Source organism: Gorilla gorilla, chromosome 8, assembly GCF_029281585.2.
Source record: "Gorilla gorilla gorilla isolate KB3781 chromosome 8, NHGRI_mGorGor1-v2.1_pri, whole genome shotgun sequence".
Taxonomy (NCBI): domain Eukaryota; kingdom Metazoa; phylum Chordata; class Mammalia; order Primates; family Hominidae; genus Gorilla; species Gorilla gorilla.
In genome coordinates, this window is record NC_073232.2 from 112092823 (window position 1) to 112114803 (window position 21981).

The following is a 21981-nucleotide window of genomic DNA, read 5'->3' on the forward strand; positions in this document are numbered from 1 at the left end:
AGGAACTTGTAAGATTTTTAACCCCTTGACACCTTATTGAGACAAATTTCTTCCTTTTACCCCTCCCTATTAGATTCTGTGAAGGTGGATCTAGGGAGTAGTGCTTAATATAAACTATTTTCTTCTTCAGGGTATAAATCTTAGTGGGGGTCAGAAGCAGCGGATCAGCCTGGCCAGAGCTACCTACCAAAATTTAGACATCTATCTTCTAGATGACCCCCTGTCTGCGGTGGATGCTCATGTAGGAAAACATATTTTTAATAAGGTCTTGGGCCCCAATGGCCTGTTGAAAGGCAAGGTGAGAAATCATTGAACATGATGAAGATATAAAGGTGGGGTGGGAGGGAGAGGGGAGGACATGTCTGGCAAGTAAGACAGGGAAGATGGTGGACATACGGTAATCAACACAACTTCATATTATTTTTATAGACTCGACTCTTGGTTACACATAGCATGCACTTTCTTCCTCAAGTGGATGAGATTGTAGTTCTGGGGAATGGCACAATTGTAGAGAAAGGATCCTACAGTGTTCTCCTGGCCAAAAAAGGAGAGTTTGCTAAGAATCTGAAGACATTTCTAAGACATACAGGCCCTGAAGAGGAAGCCACAGGTATGTAAGAAGGACTGGGACAAGATAGAACTTGGGCCATGGGTGGAATGGTAAACCAATATCTAATTCCTGAACTGCTCAGTATCCAGTGAACTAGATTTGGAAGCAAACTACCCAGAGATTCAAACTCTGCTTTCTGGGTTCTGAGTCTCTTTGAGGAAACATAGAAATTGAAACTCTATGCCTGGGCCAAACTGGTGACTTATCCTGCTCATCTGATGTCTGACACACAATCAAAGGACACTCTTTAGAAGGGTACAACTGAAAGTCTGAGTGAGTAACCCTTGTGGAAGAAACACCAGTGGCACAACGGTCCCTCTTTTAGGGATGCCATGTTCCTATTGACTAGTCACACATGTCACCCCATCTACCCCAAATCCATTAAAACCACTTCCTCGACAGCTTCATGGGCTGGCACTATTAGTGTACTGCTAAATTCTTGGTAGATCCTAACAAAGGGATTTTGATTAATATACCAAAACCACTGGGTGTTTGAACCAGAAAAAAATTATGGCAGTTGCGTAGTCTCAGAGTATACCATAGCAACAGCCTCTAATATCACCACCATTGGGTTCACCAGTTAGCCCCAGTCAGCAGTGGAGCTCTGTTTACTGTGACCCTTCCCAAGGACCTGCCAACAGCAGTCCTGTGCATTGGTCTGGTTATCACCCTCAGGTGGTTGTCACCAGCAGGAGTTCAGGTCTGAGAAAGCCAGGGCAGAAGGCTGTAGAGACATTCCAGAAATCAGTCAGATGAGGGAGTAGCTACACAGCCTACAAGTGACAGCATGTTCTGACCATGAGGTGAGGACAAGTAATGGTTTAAAACCACCCTGGGAGGGCCAGGCACGATGGCTCATGCCTGTAATCCCAGCACTTTGGGAGGCTGAGGCGGGTGGATCACCTGAGGTCAGGAGTTCGAGACCAGCCTGACCAACATGGAGAAACCTCGTCTCTACTAAAAATACAAAATTAGCCGGGCATGGTGGCGCATGCCTGTAATCCCAGCTACTTGGGAGGCTGAGGCAGGAGAATTGCTTGAACCCAGGAGGCAGAGGTTGCGGTGAGCTGAGATCATGCCATTGCACTCCAGCCTGGGCAACAAGAGTGAAACTCCATCTCACACACACACACACACACACAAAACACAACAACAACAAGAAAACCACCCTGAGAAGCCCAAGAGTTTGAAAGAAAAATCTAAGCCAGGGCTGGACGTGGTGGTTCACACCTGTAATCCCAGCCCTTTGGAGGCCAAGACGGAAGGATCACTGGAGCCCAGGAGTTTGAGACCACCCTGGGCTATATAGTGAAACCCCATCTCTGCTCAAAAAAGACAGAAGAAAAATCTAAATCAGGAAGTCTGTAACTTTGGAGGGAGAAGGCGGGAACAAAGAACAGGATGGTGTAGGTGACAGGAATTGGGAGCCAGGCCAGGAGAGTGGGGCAGGAGTATCAGGGACCAGCAGAAAGGAGCGATTGAAAGCTTTGCATCAGCCTTTATGTGCTCCAGGTAGTAGCGTGGAGAAAACAAAAAGCACCTGCCTGGAATGGAGGGTGAAGTTCCCAAGGAAAGAACAGTGTCTAATGCTAGAGTTCTCTGAGTTATTGCTCAGTCAGCCACATCACCATGGTTACTGTAAGAAAATTGGGCAGTTTTCCCATGCTAATGGTAAACATTTTTTTCTGATTAGCCTGGATCTGAGTTTCTGGATTCTGTTATAAACCCCTTCTCCTTTGAAGAATCCTGTCTTTAATGTACAAAGAACAGTTTGCAAAACATCCCCGTAAGCCCTTTTTCTGGTGAACACTGAGAGAACATTTCTGAGCAGTTTTGTAAGCTCCAGAGTCTAGGATGCTGCTGTGTTGGCCCTGGGATCTGGGACTTGGTGGAATGAAGAGAAGGGCAGGAGGGCAAGGTGAGCTGCACTGAGACTGGTTCTGTGTATGAGTTTCCTAATTAGCTGCCTTAACAACACATCACAAACTGAATGGCCACACATTTCTGGAGGCTAGAAGGGCAAAATCAAGGCGTCAGCAGGATTAGTTCTTTCTTAAGGTGTTAGGCAATAATCTGTTCAAGGCCTCTCGCCTAGTTTCCGGTGGTTTGGTGATCTTTGTTGTTGCTGTTTGTTGTGGTTGTTCTTCCTATTTGTTTGTTTCATTTCCTGAACTAATTCTGTTAAGTCTGTATTCTTTGTCATTGTCATGTGTGACCACTGAAGTCTGTTTGGTTGGCTTAGTGGTCAGCTAGTGATTAGACAGATACTCCCTTAATTGCTTGGAAACAATAAGTGTCTCAGCCTTTGCTGAGAGGTTCTGTGTGTGTGTTGTGGGTGGTGGGGAGCATGTCTTCAGCACTCCAGCAATTTACATCTCTGCCTTAGCCTTCACTTCCTGCTTATACAGAGCCACATAGTCAGCCGGAAGTGAAAGATTAGAGCCCTCTTCCATCTTTCCTGGACATGTGCACAGCTCTGCATGTGTAGGTGGCATTCTAGATTGCTGGGAATATATCAGACAGATCAGAGCCCCTGTGAGCATCTTATTCCCCAGCTTTTCCTTTTAAGTTTTTGGTCAGCTTCTTATTTGCCCCAGGTGTTATCACCACCTCAGGCAGCTGCTGTGATGTTAAATAATTGCTGCTGGTTTTTTGAGCTAGCTCAGTGTTAGGTCAAATAGGCCCTATAAATGGGGGTTTTCAGAGAATTCCAGATAGGTGAGATAATGTCAGTTCTCCAGGGATGGGGTTTTTGGGAGCATTCTGAACCCACTCTGCCCCCTCCAGTGGCTGCTAGGCTGCTGGTTTTCATGGCTGCTATGATTGTATGGCTGCTAGTTTTCTAGGTTATAGCAGCCAAGGAGAGGGGGGACAGAAATAGGGTAAGTTAAACTGCCACAAAACTTACTGCTCTTACTAAGTTTCAGCTCTTCAAAAACGCAAATGCTCCTGGGATTGTTGCAAGCCTTTGGTTAATTTCAGAGCTCTGAAAAAGTTGACTTTGACCATTTTTTTATCATTATTCTCATTGCTTTTATGGAGGAGTAGATATCTGGAGGTTCCTATTCTACCATCCCCACTGATGCCCACACTGTGTCTTATATTTTATTTTATTTTCAGGGTATGTCTTTTAAGTGATTTAAATTAATATAAGTTTGTTAAATTATTTGAATTTCAAGATGAGCATTTTCTTTTCTTTTTTGAGAGAGTCTCACTCTGTTGCCCAGGCTGGAGTACATTGGCACAATCATGGCTCACCTTCAACCTCCTCTGTTCAAGTGAGCCTCTCACCTCAGCCTCCCAAGTAGCTGGGACCACAGGCATGCACCATCACACCCTGCTAATTTTTAAATTTTTGTAGACATAGAGTTTGCCTATGTTGCCCAAGGTGGTCTCAAACTCCTGGGCTGAAGTGATCCTCCCACCTTGGCCTCCCAAAGGGCTGGGATTACAGGTGTGAGCCACCACGCCTGGCCAAGATGAGCATTTTCAATTTACAATCACTTCTTTAGTCAATTCTGAGAATGTGACTCTTCTATTTGTCTACCATAATCCTTAAAAGCTCTTTCCTCCTCCAAAGGAACCTGGGCATTTCTAGGAATTTTCTCTCCATTTTGACCATTTTCTCTTCCAGTGGAATATTAATTCATCTCTCCTTTATCCTGATATTTCTTAATAACAAGATGTACTAATAACTATTTATGGAGTATTTATGGAGTAAAGTATTCCATGCTGTATGTACATCTGGGATCCCTTGCTGAAACCAGCAAGATCAGAGGAGGCTTCTCTCTCCTTGTTCATAGGACTGACAGGGATCTATGCAGCTCTTTCCCTAACCTCTACTGTGTCTCCCTAGTCCATGATGGCAGTGAAGAAGAAGACGATGACTATGGGCTGATATCCAGTGTGGAAGAGATCCCCGAAGATGCAGCCTCCATAACCATGAGAAGAGAGAACAGCTTTCGTCGAACGCTTAGCCGCAGGTTGGCCATCTATTCAGCTGGCAGCCCTCGTCAGCTCTATATTTCCACTTGATCTTTTTCTTTTTCTTCCTGGGCTTTTCCTGTGAGGGTTAACACCATGGACACTCCAAGCTCTTCCTTTGTTTCTTTGTTGTGGGGATGGGGAAAGATCGGGGTTGTGTCAGTTTCCCCTGGTCATCTGCCCCGAAATGCGCTTCGATGCCAGCTGAGTGACTGTGACATCTGCTTGCAAGAAGACCCTTGGGAATCGCCTGCATGCTCAGGGAAGCTTCCCTCTCTCAGTTCTAGGTCCAATGGCAGGCATCTGAAGTCCCTGAGAAACTCCTTGAAAACTCGGAATGTGAATAGCCTGAAGGAAGACGAAGAACTAGTGAAAGGACAAAAACTAATTAAGAAGGAATTCATAGAAACTGGAAAGGTGAACACCACACAGAAAAGTAGCATTTGAGGTGTTACAAGGTTTAGAACCCAAAATTTTTAACGTTCAGTGAAAATTGAACGCATACTTACAGGAGCAATATGTCCTCTGTCCTTTGCAAATCTTCAGACTCATTATTAACCTGTTAGCAGAGGCTGTGGGCTTTCTACCAAGTCATATTTCCATAAAGAATGCTATGTTTCCTGTGAATGTCCTCATCCTACACTTCATGAGTGTTTGATTCCATTCTGATGTGTGGAGGAACAGGAAAACTCAGACCTAGAGCACATAATTCAAATTAATGAAATTTAACCACAAATTTCAAGGTTGGCAGTAGAACCCCATCATCTGTTCCACTCTGATTTTTTGTTTGTGTGTTTATTTTAGATACAGGGTCTCACTATGTTGCCCAGGCTGGACTAAAATCTCAGGGCTCAAGAGATCCTCCCACGCCAGCCTTCTGAGTAGCTGGGACTACAGGGGCATGCTACCATGTCTGGCTTGTCCCAATCTGTTTTTATATCTTCTCCTCTTAAATGCCTTTAGCTTTGATGACTATTTACCCTGCATTGTGTTTCAGCATTGTTCTATTATCCTTCCTGGCACAGTGCAGAAATGGTGACCACAGACTACCAAATTTTGCTACCTGCTACCCATGCTCCCAGGGGACTCCACTTCTCCTTGTGGTTGGCATTCTAGGTGATTTCTTATCAAAAGCCATTAGGGAGTTCTACTAATATTGAGGTGGGGACTTTGCAGGTGAAGTTCTCCATCTACCTGGAGTACCTACAAGCAATAGGATTGTTTTCGATATTCTTCATCATCCTTGCGTTTGTGATGAATTCTGTGGCTTTTATTGGATCCAACCTCTGGCTCAGTGCTTGGACCAGTGACTCTAAAATCTTCAATAGCACCGACTATCCAGCATCTCAGAGGGACATGAGAGTTGGAGTCTACGGAGCTCTGGGATTAGCCCAAGGTATGTCTGATGGCTATGACATCTTACAGAATCTGTCTGGAACCTGTACTTTTCCTGGACTCAGGAATGCATTTGCCGTTATGTCCTGGGCACAAGTCTTCAGGGATTCCTATGCATGGTGCTGACAAAACTGCTTCCATCTCTAGGTATATTTGTGTTCATAGCACATTTCTGGAGTGCCTTTGGTTTCGTCCATGCATCAAATATCTTGCACAAGCAACTGCTGAACAATATCCTTCGAGCACCTATGAGATTTTTTGACACAACACCCACAGGCCGGATTGTGAACAGGTTTGCCGGCGTAAGTATCTCAAGAACTGTCAGGTGGTATGTTTATATACTGAGGATCTTTCTGACAGGGAGGAATTATTGTGTCCCCCTAGACAACACGGTTCAGTTCCAGTTCTTTTGTCACTCAACATGCAAGTGTTTCTTGAGTACCTGCTGTGAGCTCCCAAGAATCCTGGAGATTGAGGGATGAACATCTCTGACCCTTCAAGTAGCTCAGCATCTAGTGAAGAAGACAACCAAAGAAGTGAAGGATTATAATAGAATATAGTAAAACCAGTAACAGCAGTGTGTAGAAAGGTGGTCTGGGAGTACAAAGGAAAAAAAGGCACTAGCCCAGCCTGCGTGATAAAGGTGGGAAATGTCAGAAAAGGTGAAACTTAAGTCATAGAAGCAAGCCAGGGAGATGGCAAGGGTTGGGGGATGGCAGTAGAGCAGGGTGAGAAGGATTATGCTGCAGAGGAAGGAACATAAATAAAAGCACTGTCACTGCCTGGGACAGGAAATACGAGAGATAGTAGGATAACCCTTTGCTTGGCCTCTGCCTCCATTCCTGAAACTTCTATCTTGAATGCTTTAAGAATGAGTAAATTTGGTCTGGACTATGGAATAGAGTCATCAGTGATTTTAAAAAGTTCTCAAATATTGTTTCCATCTACCACAGATCCTGGAACCCTTGGCATTCACTCATTCATTCATTCAACAACCTTTATTGAGCACTTTCTATGAGCCAACTACTGTACTAGGCACTGGGGCACTCAATGAATGTGAAGATCATAGATGTCTCTCTTCCATGGGCCAGACCCAACTCATTGATTTTTTAGTGTATCTGAGATGGGAATTCAGGAACAGAGGCAGAGATCAGGCAATTCTGAATGATAAGTAACTATCACCAGCACAGTTTTTAGCCCTGTGCTTATGGAGCAGCTCTGGACTCTTGTTTGTTGGTCTTGGGGCAGACATAGAAAGTATAGCTCACAGTCCACAGCCAGGTTCTGGGGACACAGTAACTGCTTCAAAAGTGGGCCGTTAACTGGTCCCCCTGTGTCATCTTCCTCTGGGGCAGAAACAGTGGGCATGATGTCACTAGAGACAACTTCAATGGCCTTTCTGCTCTTTACTAGAACCTAAAAGAACACTCAATTTTGGGTGAGAAATTTCTCATAGTAATTTTGTAAAGATCACAGTTTTCCCCATGTTGTAATATATATAATCTTCTGGGAAAGAGAACACAGAGGTTTTCTGTGAGTTACTTAGGCAACAGTCATAGTTCGAAGACTGCTTTTGCATGAGAAAGGAAACTGTCATTAATTATATAGTATGTTTCGTTGGGGAGGTGGCTCAGACCTATTAAGGGGAGTTTGATCAAGGGGCCTCTGGGATCAATGGCTGAGTTAAGAGGAGATGGAGTGGAGGAAGGACAGATGGAGACTCTGCGCCAGGTAAGGATCAAAAGTAATCTGCATAGAACTGATAACTGGTAGGGATTTCTTTTCTCTGCCAACTGTGGGTATAGTTATTTGCATTCTGATAGGACTTTGGGAAAGGTAGGTTAGACTCAGGAGTCATCCATGATTCAGAGCTTTCCTGGAAGACCATTATCCCTGATACAGTTTGAGAAATTCCAGAGATAACTTAAACTCACTTTGGTACTCACATATTACCAATCATAGAATCAATATAATCCCCAGAAATTTAGGCAAGGGCAACCCAAAATATAAACCAAGCTTCTTGAGTGTTCTCCAAACCATCCATCCATTCATTCATTTTTCTTATTTGTTCATTTAGTTCACATGACACGAAGGCAACATGGCAGTAAGACACATCTGTTCCCGCTGGGTTCCTTGGTTAGAACACTGTCCAGGCAGGCTCACGTTCAACCCCAGCTCCCTTCCCCTTGGTCCTCTATGCTTGGCAGAGGAAGCAACTTCCTGAGTATTTTTAGTAGAGATGGGATTTCACCATGTTGGTCAGGCTGGTCTTGAACTCCTGATCTCAGGTGATCCACCCACCTCGGCCTTGCAAAGTGCTGGGATTACAGGTGTGACCACCACGCCAGGCCTAAATGAAGAAATTATGGAAATGAAATTGGTTATTGGGGCAAGCAATGCAGCCTATTGCAAATGAACACAATGAAATGATTACATGAAGGAGTACTGGGAACACACAGACTCCAACAGATTCCTTGCTAGAACTAGGAAGATGTAAACTATCTTAGGAAGACCTCAATGATGGTGTATCTCTCCTAATCGTTTTCCTAGGATATTTCCACAGTGGATGACACCCTGCCTCAGTCCTTGCGCAGCTGGATTACATGCTTCCTGGGGATAATCAGCACCCTTGTCATGATCTGCATGGCCACTCCTGTCTTCACCATCATTGTCATTCCTCTTGGCATTATCTATGTATCTGTTCAGGTAGGTTTGGAAATGGCTAAGTCATCCTTCCTTCCTCTCTATCTATAAAAGCCCAGCCTCTTTCCTGAGAATCTTCTCTCTGATTCATTGCTAGTCACTCACTCCTCCCCTCAGCATCTTTGCCATTTAGTCATACGTTGACATACCCAGGAGCCCACAGGCCACTGTCTGAAGCTGAAGTGAGAGCATCAATGGGCGCACCATTTATGGCAAATGTCACCCTAACTGCTGCCCACCCTTCACTCCCTGGAAGCTTAGGTGGGACAGATTTATGTTTGGATCCAAGACTACTTTGAGATTGGCTCTGGACACAGTCTTGCAGCTCCATAAGAACCCCCATGACGATTAGGTCGGTTCCAGAAGAGCCATGCTATGGTGCTTCCTTGGTTGACTTTGGACAGGCATAGCTGCTTGGAGACGTCTCTCAGCAGCAGCTGGGTCTTTCTTTTTACTTCGGCAAAGTTCTAGTTTCACTGGGGTGTCCGTGGGTAGTTTAGGCTCAATTCCAGTGTATTCTTCGAGGGAATGTGCAGCTTGAAAGCAAAACAGGGAAACTGGAATGAGTGGAAGGAACCCTATTCCCACAATAAAATGGATGAGGGAAGGGGAGGCTGTGGAGGAACTCTGGTCCCACCAGCTGCTTTTGTGGTGAATTGTTTGCCTGGGGAAACAATTCTGAAGACACTGATCAGGGGCTCGTGGCCTTGTGGCCTGCGATTGGCGGCTCGCCCCCATGTCCGTGTACAGTTCCTCAGGCACATTGTCACCATAGCGGCCTTTTAACTATTAATAACAAGCCAACAAACAAGAAGCAGGGTTATTGGAGGGAACATCTGTATGTCCATGTTTAACATTTTGCATCCCGTCTCTCCAATGCCCCACTCTTCCCAGGTTTCAACAAATCCTCACAGAATCTAGTAGCAGCACGGACCCATTCCACTCCCCCTTGCCCTCAGGCCACAGGGTTCTTCCTGCACTGGATTCTACCCTGTTCCAGTTCTTACCCGCTCAGCACTCTGCATACCTCCAGAATTCTCTGTACCTTCACACACCACCGAGGCACAGTTTTGGTCACTTAACTGAACAGATTCTTCCATTTTTACCCAAACCTAGGCATGCCTTTTTCTGGCCATTTCCTGCCCATCCCCACTTTACACACCCCACGGGCCCCACTGCCTTTACAAAATCCTTTTGGGGACCTTTTCTCTAATGAGTACAGAAACTGTCACATGGACGATAGCCGTAGATCTGGGGGATATGGGTTAGGCTGAAGGAACTCCTTAGGAGGTTTGGAGACTCAAAGCTCTGAGGCTGCAGTGTGCTCTCCTCACGTTCACCCCACTCTGTTCCCCACCAACCCCAGTCTTCTCATTGGTCTCCTCCTCGGAGCCTCTCTCATCATTCTGCTCCCAGACATGGCACTGCAGGCTTTTGTCTTGTTCAGACGTAAGCTGTGCCCGTCAAGGGGAAGAATGCTGGGTTGTGGCCAGAAAGGAGGAAGATGGTGGATGCCTCATGACTGCGGGACTGGCTGATTCTTTACTTTTTGTGTCCAGATGTTTTATGTGTCTACCTCCCGCCAGCTGAGGCGTCTGGACTCTGTCACCAGGTCCCCAATCTACTCTCACTTCAGCGAGACCGTATCAGGTTTGCCAGTTATCCGTGCCTTTGAGCACCAGCAGCGATTTCTGAAACACAATGAGGTGAGGATTGACACCAACCAGAAATGTGTCTTTTCCTGGATCACCTCCAACAGGTGAGGCTTCCCCTGGGTATTTACCCATGTGTGTACTTTGGGGTTCTATATGTTTGATATTAGCGGTGGGAGGGCAGGCATGGCTAGTGGTATGAAATTCACTCTGGCCACACACACTGTCATGCTATGTAAGTGGAGAGAAGAAAGCATGAGCTTTGGAGTCAGAGACTGGGTCCCCATGACAGCTCTGCCGTTTACCAAGCTGGGTGAATTGCCTTGACTTCTCTAAGGAGAATCTCCGTTTCTTTGTTTTTGTAATGGCCAGAACACACCCTATCTCACAGGGTTCCACCTGTCTCATGGTGGAAGTCAAATGACATTTGTGAGCATTTTGTAACCCAGTACCAAACAAGTGCTGGGTGAACTGAACATCCTCTGTTTACTTTTCTGAGAACAGATGTGAGATTCTCCATAGTCATGACACTCTTTCTGGGTAGTGAAGGCAGTGGAGGTTGGAGAGAGGAGAGTTGGGAATTTTTAGGTAAGACCATTGATGACAGAAAGGGAAGCTTCCGTCCTGTGAACAGGGTGAGCATTATTCTCCAGTATCCTTAAGCCCTGGCAAGCAGTATGTCCTGGAAAGAGGAAGATCTTTTTCAGGAAGAAAAATTATTGAGTGGCTTCCAAAGTGTCTTGAGGCGCTAAAGATGGTCAGTATTATTTGGAATGTGGACAGGTCAGGAGTTTGATTGTAAAGATATTTTATTTCTTAGAGACTTTCCAAGAAGGAAAAGGCATATAAGTAAATCTTATTAGACCTTCACTGTAAAGGACATATCATATTTATTCATACACATGCTGGAATTATTGGTGCAGACATTTAAATACATTTTCTTTGAGAAAGTCCTTTTTTTTTTTTTTGATGGAGTTTCCCTCTTGTTGCCCAGGCTGGAGTGCAATGGTGCAATCTCAGCTCACAACAACCTCTGCCTCCTGGGTTCAAGCAATTCTCCTGCCTCAGCCTCCCAAGTAGCTGGGATTACAGGCATGCACCACCACGCCCAGCTAATTTTTTTTATTTTTAGTAGAGACGGGGTTTCTCCGTGTTGGTCAGGCTGGTCTTGAACTCCTGACCTCAGGTGATCTGCCTGCCTTGGCCTCCCGAAGTGCTGGGATTACAGTCGTGAGCCACCACGGCCAGCCTGGGAAAGTCCATTTTTATAAACTGTGTCTATACACATGTATTCTTCAGTTCTCTATGAAACCCCAGTATATCTCCCTGTGGCCAACTTGCACCTAACTTCCTTTCACCCTCAGCTTCTTCTTCCCCTTTTACAAATACTGAAATCAAACAGGGCACGTTGACCCTTCCTATGGTGCTTACTTTTTAATCTTACACATGGATTCACTATGGCATTGCTTCTCCAGCCTGATCAAAAGAAGTCATTTGGAGCGTTCATTTAAAATGCAGATTTTTGGCCAGGAGCAATGGCTCATGCCTGTAATTCCAGCACTTTGGGAGACTGAGGCAAGCAGAACACGTGAGCCCAGGAGTTCAAGACCAGCTTGGGCAACATGATGAAATCCTGGCTCTACAAAAAATACAAAAAAATTAGCTGGGTGTAGTGGTGTGCACCTATAGTTCCAGCTACTTGGGAGGTTGAGGTAGGAGGATGGCTTGAGCCCGGGAGGTCGAGGCTGCAGTGAGCCATGATCATGCCACTGCACTCTAGCCTTGGTGACAGAGCAAGACCTTGTCTCATAAAACAAAAACAAAAAAAAATGCAGATTCTTGAATCCCATCCTAGGCCCCCTGAAATCAGAATCTTAAAGGAAAGGGTCCAGGAATTTTCCACATGAATTTGTAACATTGTATATTAACAGTTGCCCTAGGTGATTCTTATGATTTGGCGAGTTTGGTAGACATTGCACTGTAGGATTCCCTTAGTTCAGCAAAGACCTCTAGGATCTTTAAAATGCTATTTATTTTCTTAAAAAATATATCAATAGGCTTTTAGGAATACATGGTGTTTCTAAGTCAAATTGAGGCATTGCCTAAGAGTGCGGCCCGATCAAGTCAAACCCTCTGAGAATGTTCTGTGAACGCCAAGGTTGCTGGTTAAGATGAGGACGTGATCAGTGACACGCACTCTCTGGTTCTGTTGCCCCACAGGTGGCTTGCAATTCGCCTGGAGCTGGTTGGGAACCTGATTGTCTTCTTTTCAGCCTTGATGATGGTTATTTATAGAGATACCCTAAGTGGGGACACTGTTGGCTTTGTTCTGTCCAATGCACTCAATGTGAGTTTGAAGGTTGGGAGTTTGGTTTCGTTAGTGTGCTCATTCTTAAATTAAGCCTGATGTATACTGTGGAGTCTGTGCTCTTGATTCCTTCTTAAACCTAGAGGGACTAAAGAAGACTGAGGTTCAAACCCTGGCTCCATCTTTTACCCATGGACATATTCCTTACTCTTCCTAAGTAGACATGAATGCCATCTAGAAAACTGGACATAAATATTGACCTTAGGGCTTAAGAAGGCAATTTCATATGTTTCAATCTAATTGTTCCCTGTCTGCCTCTTTGCTTGGTTCTAGTGAGAGAATAAATAACTTTCTTCTCTAGAATGTAGCAGTAATCAGAAAGGCTTTTTGAACAAATAATTCCTCCTGTGTTTATTTTTCTTAGATCGTAGAATAATTGGAGGTAATTCTAATAAAGAACATAGAGTCTGATAAAACTATAGAATGTGTCTCACTGCAGCATCCCCAGCATGACTAGAGGATACATGGCAGGCATGATTCTTTTCTAGCACCTAAGACAGTGGCTGGCACTACCGTAATTATTCAATCAATATTTGTTATAAATGAGTCATTTGACCATCTTTTTGAACTAATTTTTTTAGTTCAAAGAGATTTGCATAGTTACATGTGGGCATTATATAATAGTGCTCTCTTCATTAGAAGTTAATAAGGCCTGTGGAGCACAGTGGCTGACACCTGTAATCCCAGCACTTTGGGAGGCCGAAGCGGGTGGATCACCTGAGGTCAGGAGTTTGAGACCAGCCTGGCCAACATGGTGAAACCCCATCTCTACTAAAAATACAAAAAAAATTAGCCAGGCATGGTGACGTGTGCCTGTAATCCCAGCTACTGGGGAGGCTGAGGCAGGAGAATCACTTGAACCCAGGAGGCAGAGGTTGTAGTGAGCCAAGATCGTGCCATTGCACTCCAGCCTGGGCAACAGAGCAAGATTGCATCTCAAAAAAAAAAAAAAAAAAAAAAAGAAGTTAATAAGGCCCAATGTGTTCCTGCCAGGGCACCTAAAAGGACTTTCTTATTCACCAGAGTCACTTAGTTCCTTGTGTCACTGCCCTTTCATACCCCCATTTCTAGGCTTTTTAACCCAGGACAGACAAGGCAAATAGTCAGGAAACTATTAGATTGAACCAAAACAAAATGACTCAAACACCAACAATTACATATGCTTCAATCTACACAAAGTGGATACTCTGAGTCCCCATGATTCCGTCCTTTGCTTTCTGCGGCTCCCTTTCTTTAACCACCATTTGCTCAACAAGAACTCTCTGTGCATATATGCAAACTCCTGAGTCTTTTTCTGAAAGAAGTTTGCATCTGAGTAATCTACAGATTCCCTGGCCTGGATCATGCCTTTCCCTGATTCACAAAGAACACTAGGCATCCAGGCAGGAGGCCTGAGCTCTGCTCCCACTCCACCCATTGCCAGACTCTCAAATTCCAGCTTTAGTCCCAAACCACTAGACACTCACATTGCCCTTCGCGTGAGCACCTAATTAGTCTGCAGCCATTCAATGCACTGCTCTTAATTCCTTCCCCAAGGAGGCAAGGATTGTCTTTCTTACACTTTTCCTTACTCCCTTGTAGAGTCCAGCACAGTGCTGGGTACAAAGTCGGCACTGGATTGTCCTTGTGGTTTGAGTGGTTGAGTTGGTTTCTGTGCCTATGATGATTTTCAGTCTTCTGGTTTTTCTGTAGATCACACAAACCCTGAACTGGCTGGTGAGGATGACATCAGAAATAGAGACCAACATTGTGGCTGTTGAGCGAATAACTGAGTACACAAAAGTGGAAAATGAGGTAAGGAGGAACTGGAAAAATCCAGGAACAAGGCAAAAACAACATGCAACTCCTTCGAGAGTGCATCTTTAGAATTTCTCCATATTTCACATGGGCCCATAATGGGTCCCTAAAGTTTCCTTTCCTCTAACTCAAAGGACCTAATTTCTTCAAACTTAGAATAGGAAATGGTTTAGGGGATGTCGGGTCTTGGAACATACCAAGGAGATCTACAGCACAAGCTCATGGTGTATTTTTCTTTAACTGAATAAGGTAGGAACTTTCCAAAAGTGCAAGTCTAGTTCAGTCTATTAAATGCAGAGGCCATTAGGTAGCTGGGACACTGCTACCCTTCTCCTGTTCTATGACACGAGTCCCGGGTGGACTGTTCGGCTGAGTTGCCACCTTATAAAACTTACTTCTCATCTTGTCTCCTTGCCAGGCACCCTGGGTGACTGATAAGAGGCCTCCGCCAGATTGGCCCAGCAAAGGCAAGATCCAGTTTAACAACTACCAAGTGCGGTACCGACCTGAGCTGGATCTGGTCCTCAGAGGGATCACTTGTGACATCGGTAGCATGGAGAAGGTAGGTGGAGTGAAGGAAGGCCTGGATGGGAGGCCTTGTGATCAAACAACAATTGGACAGAGTGGAGAGCAGCTGGGCCCTAAGCCTTCATCATTTGGATGGAGGGAAAGGGTCAGGGCACTTCCTCTGCCCTGGGGAGGTGTGGGGACACAGTATCAGAGGGAAGGATAGCAGCCAGGGATCACACAGACTTACTGCAGCTGTCGGGGCCTTCTGCTCAGCTCCTCCCTGCCTCCTAGCCAGCTGACCAGGGCCCCTTTCCTATAAGGTCCACAGTATGCAGAGAGGAAGTCAGGAAGGAAACAAGGGGGCGGCCAGGCCTGGTGAAGGAACTGTTGAGAATAGCAGTGTGGAGGTTGTCCCTGAAGGAAGAATGGCCCAGTTCTCCTCCCAGTCTTCAAAGTCAGACACCCTCCTTAGGTGCTGTTGTTCTGCGAGGACTTGGGGTCTGATGAGCAAGGACGCTGAGGTCCAGATCAGAGTCTGGCTCTCAGCTGGTGGCAGACCTAATCTTTCCCTTCTTCACTTCTAAACAAGCATTTTTCTTTTTTCTTTATTTTTATTTATTTATTTATTTATTTATTTATTTTCAGATGGAGTCTCACTCTATCACCCAGGCTGGAGTGCAGTGGCACAATCTTGGCTCACTGCAACCTCTGCTTCCTGGGTTCAAGTGATTTTTCTGACTCAGACTCCCAAGTAGCTGGGACTACAGGTGCATGCCACCATGTCTGGCTAATTTTTTTTTGTATTTTTAGTAGAGACGGGGTTTCGCCATATTGACCAGGCTGGTCTTGAACTCCTGAACTCAGGTGATCTGCCTGCCTTGGCCTCCCGAAGTGCTGGGATTATAGGCATGAGCCACCACGCCTGGCCTAAACAAGGATTTTGTTTTTATCTATAATTTCCAATAATAATTATAACAACAGCTGCCAAGAGAGTCCATTTCAAACAGTGACTATAGTTCTCAGCAAACAATGATTTTTGGCATCTTTTTCTGACATCTGGGTACTTTTTTCCTCACCAAAACCAAAATCAGTTTAATATCTTAGAGATGGAGTAGCCAGTCACTGCCTCTTACCTCCTGTGACTGTGAATGCCCAGGCTAAATAACTTTTCCCCAAGAATTATTTGTGGAACTAATGTGTAAGGGAACTATATTCGCAGATTGGTGTGGTGGGCAGGACAGGAGCTGGAAAGTCATCCCTCACAAACTGCCTCTTCAGAATCTTAGAGGCTGCCGGTGGTCAGATTATCATTGATGGAGTAGATATTGCTTCCATTGGGCTCCACGACCTCCGAGAGAAGCTGACCATCATCCCCCAGGTGAGCTCTAGAACTTACTCGGGCACATGCCGTGGGGAGCAGCTTGTTTTACAGGAAACATATGCAGCTTCTTCTTGATGTCTATTCAGTCAGCACTGTCAATTCCACGGTCTACTCGGGATACCTGAGCTAGTTCCCTAGGATGGACACGTCGTTTCCAGAACTTAAGTTTTGAAATGTTTGGTAATATGCATTTGTGGCTGCCTGTATCTGACCACTAGGTGGCAGCAACACAACAGAAGTCAAGTACAGCAGACGATTCTTTAGCGTTGCTTGTAGCCCATCACGGTTTGCAAGACTTTTGCAATCAGCATTAGCAGTTTTGCCGCTGAAGCTTGAAGCCATTAAGCTTTATACTCCCCATTTGCTATGGTTAAAAGATAGAGGAGGGAATTTGCTGCAGGTTTCTGCCAGCGAGCGGAACGCTTCGTGCATCAGCAAGAAAGATTTCCCTTCGGCTTCCTCTCTGGATCCTGCCAGATAAGGACTGCCGCGAGGCCTCTCCGTTCCCCGCAGCGGCTCCTCAGGAGAACTTTTCCTCCTCCGCCCACTGCAGCCCAGTTCCTCTGGGGGTAGTTTTGGTCTGTCTGGTGTTTGCTCAGTTGGATAGTCTTTTCTCCAGCCTCTTCAAAAGCGTGACACCTTCTTCTCATGCAGCTGTACTATTCTTTCCTCTACCCTCCTCTGATCCCTCTACCTTGAAATCACGAGTTTGGGTTTGGGAGGCCGAGGCAGGTGAATCACTGGAGCCCAGGAGTTCAAGATCAGCCTAGGCAACATGGCAAGAACCCATCTCTACAAAAAATTTAAAAAATCAGCCAGGCATCGTGGTGCGTGCCTCTGGTCCCAGCTACTCGGGAGGCTGAGGTGGAAGGATCACTTGAGCTAAGGATGTCAAGGCTGCAGTGAGCGGTGTTCGTGCCACTGCACTCCAGTCTGGGCAACAGAGTGAAACTCAGCCTCAAAAACAAAAAATAAACCGAGGACTTCTAACCCTGTGCCTAGCCCCTGGCTGGTAGCCACTCCGAGCCTTAGGAGGGAAAACCTTGCAGAAGCTCAACCACAAACCAGCTTCCTGCCTCAGGAATCCATCTCAGGCCAGTCCTATCCACCATCTCCCAGTCCTGAGGAACTCCGAGGTCCTTTTCTGGCATGAGCCCCAACAGCCCCCTTGTCCTTTCACTTGCAGGACCCCATCCTGTTCTCTGGAAGCCTGAGGATGAATCTCGACCCTTTCAACAACTACTCAGATGAGGAGATTTGGAAGGCCCTGGAGCTGGCTCACCTCAAGTCTTTTGTGGCCAGCCTGCAACTTGGGTTATCCCACGAAGTGACAGAGGCTGGTGGCAACCTGAGGTAATGTTCCATAGCCTGCTACCCCTGCAGGCAGTGAGAGGATGTGAGGGGGCCACTCCTCGTGTTCCTCGTGTTAGGTGATGCCTGGCATAGAATTTTCATCCAGGTCTGATTCCTAAAGTGTAAAATGAACCTGTTGTAAAGTTCACAAGATAAAATAGATGTGAAAGTGCTTTAAAACTCTTGAAAACTGGTCGAGCACAGTGGCTCATGCCTGTGATCCCAGCACTCTGGGAGGCTGAGGCAGGTAGATCACCTGAGGTCAGGAGTTCGTGACCAGCCTGGTCAACATGGTGAAACCCTGTCTCTACTAAAAATACAAAAAGTAGCCGAGCATGGTTGTGGGCACCTGTAGTCCCAAGCTACTGAGGAGGCTGAGGCAGGAGAATCGCTTAAACCCAGGAGGTGGAGGTTGCAGTGAGCCGAGATTGTGCCACTGCACTCCAGCCTGGGCAACAGAGCAAGACTCCGTCAAAAAAAAAAAAAATCAACTCTTGAAAACCTTTGTTATTGGCCGGGTGCAGTGGCTCACGCCTGTAATCCCAGCACTTTGGGAGGCTGAGGCCAGTGGATCACGAGGTCGGGAGTTCAAGACCAGCCTGGCCAAGATGGTGAAACCCGGTCTCACTAAAAATACAAAAAATTAACTGGGCGTGGTGGCAGGCGCCTGTAATCTCAGCTACTCAGGAGGCTGAGGCAGAGAATTGCTTGAACCCGGGAGGCGGAGGTTGTAGTGAGCTGAGATCACACCACTGCACTCCAGCCTGGGAGACAGAGCAAGACTCCATCTCAAAACAAACAAACAAACAAACAAAAAAAACCTTTGTTATTAAATGTACTCCTCATATGACATTACACAATGTGAGCTTACACATCCCACAGAAAGCAGAGGCTCCCAGCTGTGCACAATCAGGATGAAAATAGTCTGGCTGCCTGGTCCAATCCTAGAGTCTGATTTAATTGTTTGAGGCTAGACTGGACATAGGGAGTTTTAAAGGATCCCCACGAGGCTATTAAGGGCATCGCAGTTAAAGAACCACTGATCTAAAGAGCATGCGGATGACAGGGAACGTGACATCTGTAAAATCCGTAGGCACTGTTGAAACACCTGAAATCAACAAAAGACTCTCTTGGCTTTCACAGTTATTTTTAACCTTTCCAAAACATTTTTATATAGTTGACAGTTCACTTCTGGCCTTCAGTGTATGTTTGCCTCTCCATTAATAAGTTGATCTGGCATTTTTCCTGTAACATTTTTGTTTTTCCTTCCACACACTGAAGTTCTGCCCTCAGCCAAAGCCCACTTCTCATGGACAGGTCTTGCTCCTGCCCCAGGGGCCTCAGTGGTGGTAGGCAGGGAATAGGCCATTGGCAAGTTGAAGCTCAGGAAGGAAGGGAGGGCTCAGTAACTGATTCAGGGGCCAGCCACTCTGGCTTCACCTGGGAGCTTGTTACACGTGCAGAATCTCAGGACATAGACCTACTCATCAGAATCCGCACTTTAGCAAGATTCCCAGGTGATTTGTGTGCACATTACACTTGAGAAGCACTGCCTAGAGTGTTGTGATTAACTAGGCTGCAAGCTAAAATCACCCAGGAAGCTTTAAAGCTCCCAACACCTAAACTGTAGCCCAGACCAACTGATTCGGGGACCCAGGTGATTTCAGTGTGTAGCCCCAGGGAACAAGCCCTGGTAGAGAACATCGTCAGTTTACTTTCCCTCCACAACAGATCTAGCATCTAGCAGGACTCAAGTAGGTCTTTAGGCCAGTGTAAAAGATCATTCAAACATTCAGTCAGCAAAAATGTAATAACACCGGCCGGGCACAGTGGCTCATGCCTGTAATCCCAGCACTTTGGGAGGCTGAGGCAGCCGGATCACCTGAGGTCGGGAGTTCGAGACCAGCCTGACCAACGTGGAGACACCCCATCTCTACTAAACATACAAAATTAGCGGGGCATGGTGGCACAGGCCTGTAATCCCAGCAGTAATCCCTCAGGAGGCTGAGGCAGGAGAATCGCTTGAACCTGGGTGGTGGAGGTTGTGGTGAGCTGAGATTGCGCCATTGCACTCCAGCCTGGGAGACAAGAGCGAAACTCCGTCTCCAAAATATATATACACCTACTATGTGCCAGGTACTGAAAATACAGAGGCAAACAGAGACACAACCCTGACTTCCTAGCATTTACAGCATAATGAAGACAGACCTCTGTCAGTAAATGCCAGTACAGTCTGTGCTACAGAGGGTACATTTGGGACGCTATGGTAGGGTACAATGGGAGGCCTTGACATTTCTGGTTTGTAAAAACAAAAATCATGCCATCTTTCTCCTGTCCAAGCTGAGAGATGCTTAAATGGTATTACCAATGCCTTGATTTCAGACCTGAGTTTCAAACCTGGCCTGGGGGACTAAAACTTACATTTCTCTGTTGAATGATGGGTAAGTTCAGCTTGGAGAGAGCAGCTGAAAGACAAAGTGGCACCTCAGCAACACTCTGTTACTCTAAAGTCCAAAGTCTACGTTACACTTTGGGCCAGGCAGGAGTTTGGTACAAGCTAAGTAAATAGTTTTTCAGTGTCTCTGATCTTACATTACAGGGGAAAACTGGAAGTTCATCTTGGGTGACTTCTCACCTCCTGCAGAAATTTTCTTACAGAGAATTACAGAACTTTGGCCACCCCCTGTTTAATATGTTCCCTAATGGCCACAGCAGGAAAGAGCAATTAGCAAATTCCTGAATATTTCCTTCACATCATTTCCCAAAGCTTCTTTATGTTAAGTAAGAGGTCCAGCCTTCATTACAGGCTTTTAGCAAATTAAAGCTATTTGCATTTTAGAAGCATATTTGAATTCCATATACATTGCATCTCACACCAAGACATCACGTTCATTAGACAGCTTCATCTCTAATCAAAGCAGAAAGCCTTGAACAAATAATTAGCCTTGAGACTAGAATTACGCACTAAAATAATAAATGGATTTGCTAAGGCCACAAAGAAATGCCACTGGGGCATTCTAGTGTTGTTCCACCCTATATTAATAGTTTCAGGTCAAATACTGCTAAAGTAAACTTGGTGACACTCATGTTGTTTTGGAAATGTTGATATCATGGCAACCAAATACAAAGCATGGTTCCTGGGCCATTGTTATCCAAACTTGTTTAAGCATAAAAATGGCCTGGGGTGCTTAGTAAAAAGGCATGTTCCTAGGCTCCTGCCCGCTCTGATTGAGCAAAGCAAGGGCCCAGAAATATGACTTTTTAATTAAGTACTTGGGGTGGGTCTTCAATTGGGAAAGTTTGAAAAACGACACTCACAGCAGCAAGGTACAGCTAGTTGAAGAGGCCCAAACATTCCAGGGGAATTTTGGAGGGGGGGTTTTGAAAGTCTGATCTGGAACATGAAAATGGTCCCCCTGCCCTGCGTCTTTCCTTGGTCTTTAGGAGCTAACACATGGTTGCTTCTATTGGCTGCAGCATAGGCCAGAGGCAGCTGCTGTGCCTGGGCAGGGCTCTGCTTCGGAAATCCAAGATCCTGGTCCTGGATGAGGCCACTGCTGCGGTGGATCTAGAGACAGACAACCTCATTCAGACGACCATCCAAAACGAGTTCGCCCACTGCACAGTGATCACCATCGCCCACAGGCTGCACACCATCATGGACAGTGACAAGTGAGTGTAGGGGGACAGGGCTTGACACGGATGGCTTAACCCTTGCTCAACAGTAACAGTGTCAGCCGGGAAACACCTGATGGCAGAAGGTTTAACCACCACCACATTACTGATGAAGAAACTGAGACTTAGAGATGTCAAGTAATCTGGCCAAAATTTTACATCATGCGAATGAAAACGAACAAGGTTAAGGGAACTATTCATATCTTGAGGGCAAAATAGGAAACTGTGTGTTGTAACAATTAACTGGGTATGGGGAGGTGGAAGCTCAAGCCGTGAGAGGCAGATGTTGACCGTAGACCTTCCTAACTGTCCTGAGCCTCAGCTGCTGCTCTGTAAAACAGCTAGAAGCTTTCTATTCCTTCCAGCTGTGTCATATTACAATCAAAAGTCAGTAATCTTAGAAAGCTGTTTAGAGATGATAGGCACCCTTTGTAAACCAATCTTTCCTTAAACAATGTGCACTTCTTTTAAAAACTCATGTAAATGGACTCATACTGCCTGTATTCTTCTATTACTTGATTCTTTTGTTCAGTATTATTTGCAGAATTCATCC

The 21981-nt window shown here is 45.7% G+C and overlaps 1 protein-coding gene across 4 annotated transcripts in view; it reads left to right on the top strand.

Annotated features, from left to right (window-relative positions):
• Nucleotides 1-21981, top strand: part of ABCC2 (ATP binding cassette subfamily C member 2) — a 64636-nt gene that overhangs the window by 42196 nt on the left and 459 nt on the right. For 3 of the 4 annotated variants that reach the window (XM_055352735.2, XM_055352734.2, XM_019035518.4), the window contains 14 exons: nucleotides 131-298; nucleotides 430-610; nucleotides 4467-4593; nucleotides 4876-5011; nucleotides 5771-5990; nucleotides 6137-6291; nucleotides 8540-8695; nucleotides 10252-10451; nucleotides 12565-12691; nucleotides 14405-14506; nucleotides 14928-15071; nucleotides 16239-16397; nucleotides 17587-17753; nucleotides 21231-21425. In XM_055352735.2, the coding sequence (XP_055208710.1) occupies nucleotides 131-298; nucleotides 430-610; nucleotides 4467-4593; nucleotides 4876-5011; nucleotides 5771-5990; nucleotides 6137-6291; nucleotides 8540-8695; nucleotides 10252-10451; nucleotides 12565-12691; nucleotides 14405-14506; nucleotides 14928-15071; nucleotides 16239-16397; nucleotides 17587-17753; nucleotides 21231-21425 (2237 nt within the window). Of the gene's footprint in view, nucleotides 1-130; nucleotides 299-429; nucleotides 611-4466; nucleotides 4594-4875; nucleotides 5012-5770; nucleotides 5991-6136; nucleotides 6292-8539; nucleotides 8696-10251; nucleotides 10452-12564; nucleotides 12692-14404; nucleotides 14507-14927; nucleotides 15072-16238; nucleotides 16398-17586; nucleotides 17754-21230; nucleotides 21426-21981 lie in introns of those variants that run through there. The other variant, XR_002007685.4, reaches the window with a different exon arrangement.